This window comes from Buteo buteo, chromosome 20 (genome assembly GCF_964188355.1).
Source record: "Buteo buteo chromosome 20, bButBut1.hap1.1, whole genome shotgun sequence".
Classification (NCBI taxonomy): Eukaryota; Metazoa; Chordata; class Aves; order Accipitriformes; family Accipitridae; genus Buteo; species Buteo buteo.
The window spans coordinates 22708790-22724649 of NC_134190.1; the positions used below are offsets into that span (position 1 = coordinate 22708790).

Genomic DNA, 15860 nt, shown 5'->3' on the forward strand with positions numbered 1-15860 from the left:
GAAGTCACGCTGAAATTTATATGAGATGACAATCTTAATTTTATTAGACTTCCCCCTCCCAAACCCCCCTACTGGACAAGACATAAATTATGTGCAACACCATAATTTCATAGATTTAATACACGAGATGAAAAATGTTACCAAGCCCCATATGCTTGCTCCTCTTACAAACAGCAAGCTAGATCATTTTAAAGGCAAGAAAAAGACTTGGCAAAAAGGGTACAAGGAGAGAGTGAGAAAATAGCAGCACCTCTGTATCTTATGACTTAAGTCAGAAAAAAGATGATTTGTACCTCCAAAAGTCTTACTTTCTATCCAACCCAAATGGTTTTTAAACTGAGAATGGAAAGTAGTCTGGAAACTGACACCTTGTGTTCCGTTAATAAAAAATAATATCTGGCATTCTGCTTCTGCTTTGCTCAGATTCTGTATAGAAACTTGGTAATGCCACATTGCAGATGTTGAGATAGTCAGGGCAGTGGGATAAGAATGAGTTCTTAAAATTAGAAAGTTTCCCTTCTGATTTAACATCACAATATAACTGTGCAATACCTGAGGCTGTTCATTTCTGCATTATCACTTTGTTCTCATTATGCACCTCAATAAATACATTCTGTTCTCAAAGTTGTTTTAAAGAAAAAAAACCAGAAAGCCTCTTAATCTGTCAAGAAATCACCCCTCCTTCTCAGAGAACACATGTTCATTTTTAATCTAAACAGGCAATTCGTTAAAGTCAATTTAGAAGCACTGAGATTTAATGGGTAGCTGTTTCATGTTATCTCTTAATACAACAGGGTACTTAGTGACTTTTCCTCCACCCCACCACCCCCCCCCCCGCCTAAATATAAGATTTATTCTACTCAAGGAGGGGTATAACATACTTAACATGTATTTTACAGCACAAAGTGTGTTAGGAACAATGAAAATGATGGCAGTATCAAAATTCATTACTTCATTATTAGTAATTTAAATACAAGCAAATTAGATGACTTTCTAATTAAAGCAAACAAAACCCAGAGAAAATGGCTTTGTTTTCTTGAGGGATGGAGTAATCCTGGACAGACGTCTGTCACTGCCATACTGCGCAGTTTCCTTTTACAGTAAATGATGCTGTCTTTGGGGCCACAGAAGATAACATAGGTGGTGGGACTGAACTACAATCATTGAAGCAGACAGTCCTCAGTGTGACTGCTTCAGGCTTAGTGCTTAAGGCAGAATTTCTAGCAATGAGTGCTGTAAGATAACTACTAGAAGGACTAAAACCAAACCCACCCCAGTTACTGAAGTATTCTCAATCTAGGGAAGTTTTCTAGAATGGACGTAGAACCCAAGAAGTCCCAGCTTAAAAAATTAACTATGCTGGGTGGAAATGACCCTGAACAGAACGATTGACTTGCTAGAAATAGCATATGAGGAATTACGGCAAGAGGTGGGAAGGTTAAAAACTAAGTAGAATTGTGCTAACAGTAATATTGTAGTTTTTATATTTTACGTGCAGTAACCTTTTATGAAGTTTAATATGTCATTTTATATGATTTTATGTGTATATATTCTACAGCTTCACTCCAATTCCGACAAAGGTGATGGATCAGTCAAATACATTCTTACTGGAGAAGGGGCGGGGACTATATTTATTATTGATGACACGACTGGCGACATCCATTCAACCAAAAGCCTAGATCGAGAGCAGAAGACACACTATGTGCTTCATGCCCAAGCTATTGATAGACGGACAAACAAGCCACTCGAGCCTGAATCTGAATTTATTATCAAAGTGCAGGATATCAACGACAATGCACCAAAATTTACAGATGGACCATACATTGTTACTGTTCCAGAGATGTCTGAAATGGGTAAGGAAAACAAATTGTTCTATTCAACAGTCTTTTAACAAGTGAAAATGCCACATACTGTTTGACAAAGTTGTGACACATTATTGCATTGCTGATTGTATGTAAGATATTAACAATTGAGAAGAGATGATAAGAAGACATCAAATGCAACCTTGTATGTTACTTGCGACATTCATATTAAGAAAACAGAACACACACACACACACGAACTGTAGAAGAGAGTCACTCTTATTCTTGAATGCCTTAACAGACATTCCTAGGCAAATGGTACTTTGCACTCTAGCAACAAGAAGTATTCATATATCCTCATTCAACTACACACTTTATGGCCTTCTCTTATGCCTGCATGAGTAGTCTATGCAATTGACAGAATTAAACAAATACAAGGGAACAGTAGTTTTCTAGATTATTTTAGACCATGGTGTCATATGTTTATTTACCTTTATTAAGTTTCTTAAAAAGTGAATCGAAGTTCAAAAAAGTACTGATCTTTGGTTTTCCCTGTTAGACATGTAGTTCAGATATTCTTATTCTTTGGGGTGCTATGTTATGCAATCAGTTTTCTTTATTGCTTCTCTGGTGTTGAAATTAGTTTGTAACTTTCCTCTAATAACACAACATCAAAACTACATAACTAGTCTAGGATAGGCAGATGGAAATACTACTTCTGTGCTAGATATTTTTTAAGAAAGCTTGACTGTCATAACTGGTCTTTGTGAAATATGTCTGCTGTCTTTTGTTACTGAATGGACAGTACAGGTATTTACCTCATGAGCACACAGTTTTCACTTCTCTCTTGTTTCATAGGTCATTGTTCACGTATTGCCCTTCAGCTTCCCTTTTACGAATTTTCTTCTTTCCACAGTCTGTTTCCCTCTAATGGGGAATTGCTACCTCATCTTTGCTTGTAATTTTTATTTCTCTGTCCTCCCATATTTTAATATCATTATTTATTAACATTATTATTTCTAATAGCCTGTTCTGGGTCTCTACCAGAAGAACAATCTTTATTAGCCATTCTTGTTTGGTTAGTATCTAGCTACTAAAGATTTTCAGATTATAGGTCAAATATATTTTCATTCCTTAAAATAATTTGGAAATTGTTCATGTTCTCTTAAACCATAGCTTCCTCTCAAATACTGACTTCCTTGATCTCATCTTTTACTTCTCAGAGCTATGAACATGTAGACCTCCATTCCATCTACACAGCGATGCTAGTGCGTATAACAGGACATGTTTTTAACGTAGAATTCCCTATTTTAACCATCTAAGCATACTATTGCCAATATCATTCCCAAGAGAAATTTATGGAAGTACGGAAGGGCGGTATTTCTGTGAGTAATGTCATAACACCAGGACTATTTAAGAAATACACCTTTGTGGGAAGTACAGTGAGGGGATAGAGCTCCCAGTAGGAATATTGTGGGCCTATATAAAACCTGTTCAGTTGTCTTTGATAATTCACTGTGGCACAAAGCTTTACTGTTAGAGTTGCAGTTCATTTCAGTAGCATCTAAGTTCTTATCTCAATTGTCTCTCGTCACACCACAGACTGTCTTGATGTGAAATTTGTTTCTGTTATCAACTGTCTCCAAAAATGCATAACTGTTCCTCTTTCTTCAGTTTCCTTTGTCTTTAATGGAGACCATTTTAGTTAATTGATTATTTCCTTCCCCTGTGGAAGCCTTTTATTTTCTGCATAAGAAAGACAGTGGAAAGGAAATCAATGTTATCCTCAAAGTCAAAGGAAGCCAATATAATTAATTTTTATTTGCTCATTCCATTTATGAAAGTTCTCTTTTTTTTCATCCTCTCAAAATGTAGTATTCTTACATAGAAATTAGTCATAATTCTGTAGTAGTGTGAATCTTGGTATTACTGTACAACTACATTATACAAGTTACTGTTTTCCAAAGAAAAATTTGAATAGTTAGTCTGGGATGGCATTTTGGGTTATAAAACAGAGTAGATTATGGCAAAACAAGGAAGTTTTAGTGATAAAATAAAGCAGTAATGCATATGTTCTATAAATGAAATACTTTACTGGTTGTACCTGAGTCTATTCCACATATCTATATCTATTCCACAAAGCTTTCCTGTTGTGTGAATAAAATTGAATTTTCATATCCCACCGTATAGGCAGTCTGCTGTAGGCGTACATTATATTTTCATCGCAAATTTATGGTGATTATTTTCTTTTTCCCTTATTGATTTGTTTGTATTTGTTGAATACTGAAAGCATTTTATTGTCTGCAGTCTCAGGAAGACTAATTCTATTATTGCTTCCACAGGATACATTCTTTCTGTCAAATAATGGAGCTCCCTATGCCATTTTTATTAGTTCTGTAATTAGCACATTTTTTTACATTTAGCTGCGGAGTCTATACATAACTGAACTTCTTGTTGTTATTTTATGAATTCCTAAGGCTACTTCACTACTTCAGAAATTTCTTTTGCTTTTTTACATGGTCATTTAAAGAACTTTCAATGTTACTCTCTCTCTGTAACAGCCCTCATGCCTAGTGGCAGGTGGTATTTTTGATCTCTGCTATGCTGTTCAGTGTCAGCAGCAGGTTCCTGTCTGTCTCCTCAAGAAGTTAGCTGGTATTTTTCCCACAAGTTGAATCTTTCTTGATCTACTTGTAAAAGCTCGTAGGACCTTTATGGCTTTTCTTTTTTTAGCTCACTGACAAGAAAGTACAGGTAAGTTTGGTTAAATTATATGCCAAAAATACTAGATCACAGTGTTCACTGTGGCACAAAGTGAACATACTGTTTATGCTTTATGTACTATGCTGAAAGAGCTGAAAGAAAACACCTATTCCTTGCCTTCATTGAACCTTTTTCCTAAAAGTCGGCTCAGGAACCAAGGTTTATACCTGAAATGATTTCTTCTGCAGTGTAAAAAACTCAGTTTCATTGAGCGCTATAACTATGCTCTGTTTTAAGGTTTATGAAAGAGTCATCATTATCTAAATGTACAAGGAAATAAAAGCATCTTCAATCAGTAAAAGTCTTCCATATCTGCTCATTTTCAGATAGCTTCAAAATGAGTGAAATACTGCATATTAAATTTTCTAGTGTGAGGTCATGCATAAGAAGAGTATTCCTGATAAATTCTACTAGGAAATTAGTAGTCACACTGGACTTCCCTGAACTTCTTTCCAGGGTATTATAATATGAGGTAGTCATAATTTCAGATAATCTGCAAGACAATATTCATGGTCTTCATAAATATGATTTGTATGAGAAATGCCTATTTATGTTCCTGTGTTGTTTGATTTTTATCTTCTAATGAAGATAGCTGACAAAAAAAAAAAATTGAAATTTTCTACAGTGAGGACTTGGATCAGTATTACAGTCAGTGGACTTGAAGTGTTGATTTCCTGGTGAAATCACTGTTTTCTAATGTAGAATGAAACTAAAACACGTTGTGTTGACTTAGTGTTTTAAGACAATTGTAAGAATTAGTTTAGTTAAGCAGGAAATCCCTGTGTTCATTAAACTTCACCTTTTTTTCACTTGTTTTACTTTTTGTTCAATATTGATCCATTTGAGATTCTAACAGTGCAGCAAACTATGGAAAGTCATGCATACAGATTTGCATTCTCAACAGACATGTTTTATTGAACTGCCTCATTAAACATTAAAAGTTTGTCTTCAGAGAGACAGATTGAAGTATTTCCCTTCAGCTTTTCTTTGATACATAACTTTACAAAATTTTTATTGTAAACATATATTTAAAAAAAGAGAAAAACAAAAGAAGAGATTTTGAAATAAAACTACAATTTGGTTTCCCAAATGAAATGATCCTTATTTTTGATAGCAGAAAAAAGGCAAGGCTTAGAGGGTGGTGTTCAGAGCATACAGACATATTTTCCAGCTCTGTATAAAGCATTAGCTAAGAAAACAGAATTCCCAATATGTAATCTCTAAACTGTAGTGGGAAATCATGTGGAATGGTACTTGTACTCTGAATAAGCAGAACCTCCACTTCGGGGGAAAAAAGTCTTTTTTATTGCCTAACTGGAGTGTCAAAATGCTTTCATAGCAAAACTTTGAGTTTTTCTTGACAGGCACTTTCACAGTAGGTGAGTGGAGAATGTATGGAAGATATGCCTCTGGGTCCAATGTTCATATCTGTTCTGAGGTCTCCAGGGAAATTAGATCCTTATTTTTTTATTAGATTATTTTCTTCAGAATTGTTAACATTAAAAACAGCAAGGCAGCTGTACCGTATACTTTTCCATCTAAATCCTTCATTACACATAGCTCAACAGCAAAAACTGATGCTGCATCTGAATGGTACAAATATATTTGGAATTGTGATTTGTCTGTCATGTTGATGAGCTGAATGATGCTAACTTGGAAGGAATAATTGGAAGGTAAGGGTAGCCTCTTTACCTTTTCTCTCAGAAGGCGTTCCAACCCACAGCTTTCACAAGCTGCCTTTCCTCTGCGCTCAGCAAATCGTGCAAGAGTTTGGCAAAAGGCCAGTATGGGTGTATCTTATAAGATGCTGAGCATGCTTGTGTAATACAGTGAAAAATTAAGCATCTGATGAGCTACATTGCACTGAATGAGGTTTTGAGAGGTGGGGTGGGGGATTGAGTTAAAACTTGTGATTCTAAGTGTTCTTTTAGATGAAAAGAGAACACTTTGCCGCTATTCAATACCAAATTACTATTATCTGGTGTTTCTTAGGAGAGACACACAGATGTGTTAGAAAATCACTGTGGTGCATTTTAAGGTATAATAGCATTCCATTCATGCTTAAATGACCTGTCCGCTGCTTATGTGAGATACCACCTTTCACTAGCCCCATTTCTTTGTCCCACATCAATGAACCATACAAACACTCGTATTCTATCCCCTACCTTTTAAAATAAGGAGCAGTGAGAAGGAAGTCTGAAGAATGGGAGAACCATGAAATCTCAGTATTTCTGGTATTTTCTTCTGAAATAGCCAAAATCTGTTCATCCATTCCATAACCTACTTTGATTTTCTAGAACCCTGGGAAGAAGTGCAAATGGGAACTCAACCTGTTAGATGAGTAGGCAACTGTTGGTAACTTTTTGCCTGGAAGCAGGAAAATCTATAGATGAAAAGGTACAGAAGTTGCCCAGCAGTCTGGGTAGCAAACTCTGGTAGGTGACTATACTGCTTGGACAGATATGTTTTTGTTGTATGCAATTAAAAAAAATGAAATCATTGTGTATGAGTAACCTATTAATATTTAATGATTCCACAAGATTCTAGCATAAAATAATGAAGCTATGAATAAAGGAAAAACAACAAATTAGTGTGGACAGGCCTTCACCCTTGAATACAAGCTTAACTAGAAGACAGAAAGGTCACAGCTTTTCCACTTCAAGTTAGAATTTGTTGCCTGGACTACAGAAATATATCATTACAGTATTTAGACTGTAGAAGAGGGGAAAAAATGCATTTTCTGTTCTTTGAAGTGACCTGATGTGGTTTGCAGGAACTCTTCTTCTAAGTTTAGATAGCAAATAAATATGACTGAATAGATTCCTAGAACATATTAAGAAAATTACACTATCTTTAATTCATATTTGTTTACCTTGCCACATAAACTCAAATACAGTAATTTAGTCAGTTTTACCATTAACTCTTGAATAACTATGAATAGATTACTGGCTCCGGCTTGATTTTATTACAATATTCAAATTCATCAAGATGTCCTTATATCTGCTGCGTGAATATATCTGTGTATGAGACTGTATGTATTTGGCCTGTTTAGAGACCAGGAAACACTCTATTTAAGTATGCAGACACGCTGGCTGCACCTTTTACTAAATCACCAGTAGAGATACAAAAAGCAACTTTTGGTGTCCAATTTAGTGTGGCACAAGTGAATGAATAGTTTCTCAAACAGTAAAGAATGCAAATCTGTGAAGATTTGCGTGCTTACTTTACTGTACTTGAAGTGAGACTCCATGATTTTAGGTATTTCTGTTGCCAGTGTACACTGAGGGTGTGCACAGTAACAAACAGTTCTGTGCAATGGAAACCTATCTATGAAGTTAATCAGTTGGAACTGAGGATCTGATGTCCACACCATATGTTTTTGGGAAGTCTTATTTCAGATTAGCTGTTGTCTGGTCTCTGAGACTAAATGCCCATTAGCAGTCAGAAAAAATCACATGTGCTCCTAAAGCACATCTGGTTTAGCTTCATCCAAAGGAGTCTAGTTAGCATGCTCTGAAACTGTTCCATGACGCAAATCAAAGTACGTTAAGTGGGGGAGATCAAGGGAATCAATTCAAAGGCATACTTCTCCTTACAGCCAAGATGTGAAATTGAACACCCCAGAGTGTAGGTGATGCCTCAGTGGTTAATTTAACTGAGAAGCCACTTTCAAATGCAGAATTACATGAGAGCAGCCTGTTCTGTTATTATTACCGCTGTGTTCTAATAGTAGGCCAAAGGAGTCTGTTGAAAGCAGTGTCTGTAGAAGGATAAACAAGTGGGATGAAGACTGAACCTTTATAAACTTGCCAATCTTTCATTTACTCATTTCTTATGTGAAGTGTTGGGCAATGATAGCAAAAAAGATTCATCATTAAATGTCTTGAAAAATACAGTAAAATGTAAAATCACTTGTCTCTATTCTATCTGTGAAGTACTTATGCATTTTATTTTCTACAAAGTGTTACTCATAAGTTATCCTACTTACTGACATGCTAGAAACTGATGTTATTTTTCTAATGGTATTTATTAACAGCATACGAATATTTGTCATTTGAACTCCTTTTCCTTCTAATTTGGATCCATCATTGGAATCCCAACAAGGTTCTAGTATTATTTCATTTTCAGATCTTTGAAGGCTTCCAATAGCTAGATTTTTTGATTCCTTTAGTATCTTTTATTGATATGGGGGTGTTTATGCGAATTATTTTAAATATGCACTTCAACATTAATTTGTATTGTGGATGAAGATAATCCTGAAGTCCATAAATATGAGTTGTTCGGAAGTCTAAGCAGTATCCAAGTTTGGGGCCTGTATGCATGAACATGCATAAATATGCATGCTATGTAGTTACTATTTCTGTTTTTATATATATATGTAATGAAGTTACATATATAGATAGAGAGGGAAAGAGAAAAGGTTTTTTCAAATGACTATAGTTTACTTTAAAAATATGATAGGATAATAACACATAGAGAAAATGTTATTAATCCCACAATTGCAGAATGTGGGGACTGTAGAGGTTTCAAAAATGCGTCTAAAAATATTTGTCCAAAAATTATATTTATTATCAATTAACCTTTCTTTTCCTGTATGTACAGGTACATCTGTTCTACAGGTGACAGCCACAGATGCAGATGACCCTACATATGGAAACAGCGCCAGGGTAGTGTACAGTATTCTTCAGGGACAGCCATATTTCTCTGTTGACCCTAAAACAGGTGTGTATTTTATATTCCTGTCAATGTGATTTGGCTAATGTGTTGCAGTTAACTAAGTCTGGTAGATGAAATCCAATGTGCAAAATGCAGGTGGGTAGGATTTTTTTTTTAAATTCCTATTATATCCTACTTGGTTTAACACTATGAAATTTAGGAGTTGCTGTGTTTCGCTGAGTACTAAAATGAGCCTGCTGTGTACAGAATTAATTCTGCATCATGCCATGATATGAGCCATTCAGCCAAACTGGAATAGCGGTTTTTTCATCTTTTCAAGCCTCTTGTTTAGGAAGTGAATCAAGTGTGTTTAATACGTTATGATTTTAAATGCTTTGTTTTGCCTGAAGGATAGGCTTGGGAGGATTATTGAATGTGTGCTTCAACACATATACCATAATAAATGAATATCATTCTTGTATTTATAAAACTGATGTATTGCCATTTCACTGAAAATTTGTTCTATGATTCAAGAAGTAGAATGAGCTGAAATATTTATGCTTAAGCTCTATGCGTTGCCCTCTCCTTTTTTTCTACAAAGTGTAAGTTATGTATAATGAATCCAAATTGGTTTCTTTAAAGAGAGAAGAAATCTCTTTTGGGAGAGGGGGTTGTTACTAGTTTTGGATTTTCTGAAGAGCTTTATCTTAAATATTAATATGAAGATATATTTTTAGTATGCATTTATAGACCTTCATAATGAGGAAATACAGTTTAAGAAAGTACTTTCTTCATCTGAATTTTGTAACTGGTTTTCCCTATCTATATCAAAGCTTTAATACTGAGAGGAAGGAAAGAAATTTAGTGATCTCTACACTTAACTATAGGGAAGAATAATGATTTTTAAAATGTGCTGAAGTGAAGTAAGTATAGTGTAAATAGTTTTCATTGTCGTATTTTTACATTTAAGTGTCTTTGTGTACATTAATCTCTGTGAAACTTGGAGGTATACACTTGTTTCATTACAAGAGAAGTGTATCTGTGCCATCTCAGCTAGCTTTGAGGTTTGCTTTGAGTAGGAGGCTAGACTTGATGACCTCCAGAGGTGTTGCTCAACCTAAATTATTCTATAATTTTGTGAGCTCATATTAGAAAGGTCTAAGAATGCAAAGCCTGACAGGATCATGTTGGAGGACTACATAAGGCGCTGGGAGGCAAACCTGATGCAAGCCTGTTCATACATACTGTGTTTTGGGAACATCTGCTGGCACACACCTTACCCAGCTGTGTGGGAATAGAGCCTAGCAGAGTACTGGCTGGCACAGGCTAAAACCACTCTGGGGTACATGTTAACAACTAAGAGGTATGGAAGATTAGTGGTACAGTGCTCAAGCTCTCTCTGCCCTTGTTTTTACTTAGAAATACAACCCTGGTCTACATTTCTATTTCTGTTTTAGCACTCCGAGGCAATGGCCTATATTTTTTGTTTTTATAATGGTATGGAACTTGTAGTCTGGAGCTGCATTTCAGTCAATGAAGAATCATAATGGATGTTCTCAGTATTGCGTCTGTATCACGAAAGAAAATACTACTGTTGTATCGCTGTTTGTATGTTATAAAGAAAGCAGATGGGAGTGTACTTTCACTCCCCAAGCCTTAGGCTTTGACAGTGGTTTAATAACACTTTATGAACTTAAACTGTTCTTAATATGTGTATAGAATATGAAAATTCTTCTGATACCTTAGTCTATTAAAATAGCAAAAGAATAAAATACCTTACGAGGTAAGTAGACAGTGAAAGAGTGAAAAAACGGGAGAAAGCTTTTTGATTTGATAAGTTGTCTTTTTATAATTGCAGAATAGCAGTTAATTTAATTTGGCATGATATAATGGGAAGAAGTAGAATATTGGAAATGATGGGAAAGTCTTGAAGAATAGAGTGTTTCACTATGAAATTTCACTTTGAATTTCTGGGTTTTAAGACTCATTTTCTAAAAACATCACTCTTCTGAATTTGCAAGCATTTCAGTGACCCATTTTTCCTAAGGCTTCAATTGTTCAATTCCATCTTAATTATATTTTATCTGGAAGTTCTCTGAATTTACACTGACATGCACAAACTCCCTTTACAAAAAAGAAGGGCCAAAACGGGGAAAAAGAGAAAGAGAAAAGTCCCAACATTCATGACTGAATGTAATGTTTGTGAAGCCTAGGGATCTTTTATGGCTATCAGTAAAGCTTCTTGGAGCTATCAGATGCAGATATCAAGCTGTTCATAGCTCTAGTGTGACTACTCACCTTAAGAAGTCTTCTGCTTCTAGCTTAGTGCTGCCTGAACTTGGTTTTAAACAACTTACTATCTGAAGACTTAAAAGTTAGGGATTTTTAGGAGCTTAGTTTGGGATAGTTTAAATAGGATTTTACAACTCGTACATCTAAAACATAATAGTGGGCCAGCACCAAATTACAAACTTTGAAGTAAAAAAACCTGTGGTTTTAGCAAAAGAACATCTTTGTTCACTTATCTGATAAAAGCTTGTCTTCACGCAGCCAAAGGAGAGGAGGTGCAGTGCTGGAAGAGTAACCTCGCTGCCCTAATTAGAGACTTGAGCCTGGACTTCTCCCAGGGCTATCCCAGGAGAGCTGAAACCCATCATGATGAGTCAACGGGAGATGCTACCCTGATCACCCTTCAGGCTGAGGGAGCTCCTGCCTACAGGGGAGTGGGACACATTATGGGATGCAGGGAGGAGCTTTATGGTATTGTGCTAGACTTATTCTTGGATGTTTAGAGGAAGGACCATAGGCAGGGAAAAGGAGGGATTGAGATGGATTAGGGAGGAAAAAAACAAGGGAAAAATAGAAGGCTAAGGGGATAAAAGGGGCCAGTCATGTATAAACAGGCTCTTGCTCAGCACCATTGTCTAGTTATGCCCTGTGCTTGATCAGCATGGTCTGTCCTGTATCTTACTGTGCTCCACTTCTAACTATTTTCCTGAGTAAAGGGGCTCTCTATCAGTGTGCATGTGTGTGTGGAGATTTAAGTGCCAGCAACTGGAGCTGGACCATGCGTCAGAGGGGCCTGCGTGTCTGTGGTGCTGGTAAACTGGAGAGTGCAGAGTGTGCGCGTATTGCATGGGTGCCTACGTCAGAGTCTCAGGCTGGAGTAGCCAGTGAGTCAGATGAGTGGCTTGGGTGCCAGGTGTCCATGTGGCCAAAAGTCTGGGCCAGATACTGGAGAGACCAGAGGTCTCACAAGTCAGCTGTTGTAGTGGCCATGAGGTCCAGATGGATGTGTGAGTGTGTCCAGGATTAGAAGGGGGTCTGTGCTTGCAGCTGGAGGGGAGCTGCAGGCCTCGCACTTGTATGTCCGGGTGGCAGCAAGTGTGAAGGCTGGGCACCCAGGTGCCAGCTACTGGATAGACTGAGTGTCTAAGGCAAGTTGCAGGAGGGACCCATGTTGAGTATGTCCATATATTTCCAACTATAAGCCATCCTTCCTCCTGATGAGCTGGAGAAGGATGAGGCTGTTTGTGCCATTTGTGTTTGTGTGCTGAGTGTTTCTACCTGTGTGTCACCCGCTGCGTGTATGTGTTGCATCTGTGTGTGTTTGCCTCTTGGGAACACATGCTTGGCCTCACTACTGCTTCTAAATCGTGGATTAAAACCAGGGAGCTGCAGAAACCTCATCGCCATCAGGCTACCAGATTTGGCAGCTCCCAACAATCTTTAGTTTTTCAGTTGATTGGCTCTAGGGCCTGTGTTTTGTTATGTTTTGTTTTGTTTTTTCCCCCTGGGAAGGAAGAATTGTAAACTGTGTGTAAAAATTTGCTGCAACTATGTTGTTATGACTGTGAATGTCAGAACTACTGTCTATGCATAACATAAAATGAAAGATTTTCAAAATCCTTTGAATTTGAATGACTTTCTAGGAATTGTTTTGTATTTGTGTTTATTAATTATTTTTAGTAATTAGCTATGTAATTAGTAATTAGTTGTGACAGCCTGCGCTGGTTCCTGTTTGCTTTCCTCCCCAATTGCAGCAAAATATACTGCTGAATTTTTATAAATAAGTATGTATTAATAATGTTGATGAAAGGGAGAGAAGTCAATGTCTAGATCCTAGGTGTATTTGCAAACATTGGGTGTATAGGATTATATGATTTTTTTAATCAAAATATTCAGGGAACCCCAGAAAACATGAGTTGCTTGGCCTTTTAGGGTACCATTAACCTCATTGTAAAAATAAAGTAAAAAGTTAAGTTACTAGTGAAGAGTAGAGCAAATAATTTATTAATATACTTAGTACTTCAATGTGGTTTCCCCTTCCTCCTCTCCCCTCCCTGTAGTACTTTGAATATCTTTTGAAATGCCCAAATATACATGAAAACTTTTCCTGGGAGTTTAAGTTACAAATGTAATACCCCACCTTTCCCAAACTGTGAGGTTTTTTGATCTATGAACTTCATGTAGGATCTGTCCCTGCTTGTTCTTCCCTTATGTCAAGTGTGGCTCATCAACAGTCAATATTTGACTGGTAACCCAACCCCAGAAGCTCATTTTTTTCTGAGGAAACGCAAATTAGACTGTATGCTTTTTCTAGAAGCAATAGCAGCCCCCTTTCAGTTGCCACATGCTTTGGGAATAAAAGTGAAACCCGTAGTGCAATTCTACTGCTTACACCGTAAACCCGTATCTGGAGGATGTTAGCTACGCACAACTCTTTGCTGATGCATCAATCTTTCTGAACAAAACATACAGCGTGAATTAATCTGTGGGGCATTTGTCCTTTCAAATCAGCAGTTCTGGCTGTAACTGTGATGAAATAAGAGATTAAAACCTTCATTCATGGCAGTTTTGAATTGAAATGTAGACATTGGTGGGATGGGAGAGAAACACATTTATCATTGAATTGAATGTGAAAAAACATTAGATATTTGTATTTATAATGATCTGTTACAGCAGCAATATTAGAAAGATGGATCAACTTGTCTGGGTTTTTTTTACTTGAAGATATTAAACAGTAAAGAAATATGTATGCCTATTTATGAAAGAACTTCATTGCAAATTAGTACAGACTAATTATGAAGTGTGAGGAAAGTGTCAGCCTCCTCTGCTTTCTGTCTTCACAATAGTATGAACAATGGCTTCAAGCATCCCTATAAGAAATGACCTATTCACTAGTTATTTAGTTTGGTTCCTGACTGAGAGCACAATACAAATAATAAACATAGTCAATGGCTGAATAGATGCTTCCAAATATAGAGATGCACTCACAAACACCAAATGAGCAGCCCCTGAAGTTCAAGGCTTTTGTCCTCATCTGTAACTATTATTCTTATCCTTTTTCTAAAAGTTCTTGGCCATAGTTCATATGGGAATGGCAGCTTTTGTGGCATTATAGTATGTAGAGTGTAATTTTAAAGTTGCATGTGTATTCCTCTGCAAAATGAGAAAAAAAAATATTGATTGCTTATCAAGTTATTCACAGATTTGGTACTGCTAAATAAATACTGATAATTAAACCCCCCCCATTAATTAATGGAATCTATTAAAATGAGTTCTTTAAATACTGAGGTAATAATTATGGATTTAATGGATTTTGGTCTACCTCGTTTCCTTATTTTAGAGAAAATAACTTAAATTGGCATAAAGAGATGTTCCATAGACTTCCCAGTACAAAAAGGAAGAGCACTCGCTGCATGGTTTAGTAGAACAGTCTGTCGTGGTATCCCAGATAAGGATCTACTGCACTAATTTGAGTAATGATAAGGTATTTCATGACCCTATGTCTGCCATAAATATGAGATCATACTAGTTAGTAAAATAATTTCAGAAACCGAATTCTGCCACTTATTTGAATGAGCATCCTTATTTTTTATATTAAGAATTCATACTCTTTTTTTAGTTGAAATACCTTTCTTAGTGACATCTGTTTAAAATAAGCATGCTTACTGGGGTTAATGATCCCTGGCTGATATGCAGGTTGGTTCATATTAAAGTGCTAACTGAAACAGGAAAGTCCTATGTTTAACTCTTGTTTGCTTCATGCTGAGAGGCTCCAATATAATTTTAATGACCTTACAGGGCTATAGAAGTATCTTGCATAACCTGAATGTTTCTACTATAAAGGAATACTTTATGACATCCCCCTAACTCCACAACTAAGGCACCACAGCTGATGCCCAGGTTCCTGTAGTGGCCTTAAAGTAAACTTAACCTCCTCTGTCACAGTTTTTGCACATGGGCTCTTAAACTGTTATTGTTCAATAATTAAATCTCCTAAAACCAGTCAGGATGATTGCATTAATCATAACATTTTGCTAAGGACACATTCTGTTTGAGTTAGGTAAGGAAATACCTATGGTGAACCTTAAAAATCTCACTTGCGCTTGCGTTGCAGTCCACTTATTTAAAGCTATTAGTAAAAACTCCAACTTAATTATATGTGATTGGTTTCTACTTAGTATCAAGATGAGGTCACAGTGAAGAATCAGTCTGAAAGTTATTTTTATTAGTGACACATCTTTCTAACACTGTGTAGGATTAAAATAAATCTATTTTGTGTATGGGTACTGTAATTTTATCTTGAAGTTGTAAGAACTACATTCCATATTCAGGTTTTCATACATGTAGTTT

General features: G+C 36.3%; 1 protein-coding gene across 2 annotated transcripts in view; it reads left to right on the plus strand.

Annotated features, from left to right (window-relative positions):
- Positions 1-15860, plus strand: part of CDH18 (cadherin 18) — a 157164-nt gene that overhangs the window by 31367 nt on the left and 109937 nt on the right. For both annotated transcript variants that reach the window (XM_075052261.1, XM_075052260.1), the window contains exons 2-3: positions 1559-1853; positions 9168-9287. In XM_075052261.1, coding sequence (XP_074908362.1) covers positions 1559-1853; positions 9168-9287 — 415 coding nt within the window. The remainder of the gene's footprint in view (positions 1-1558; positions 1854-9167; positions 9288-15860) is intronic.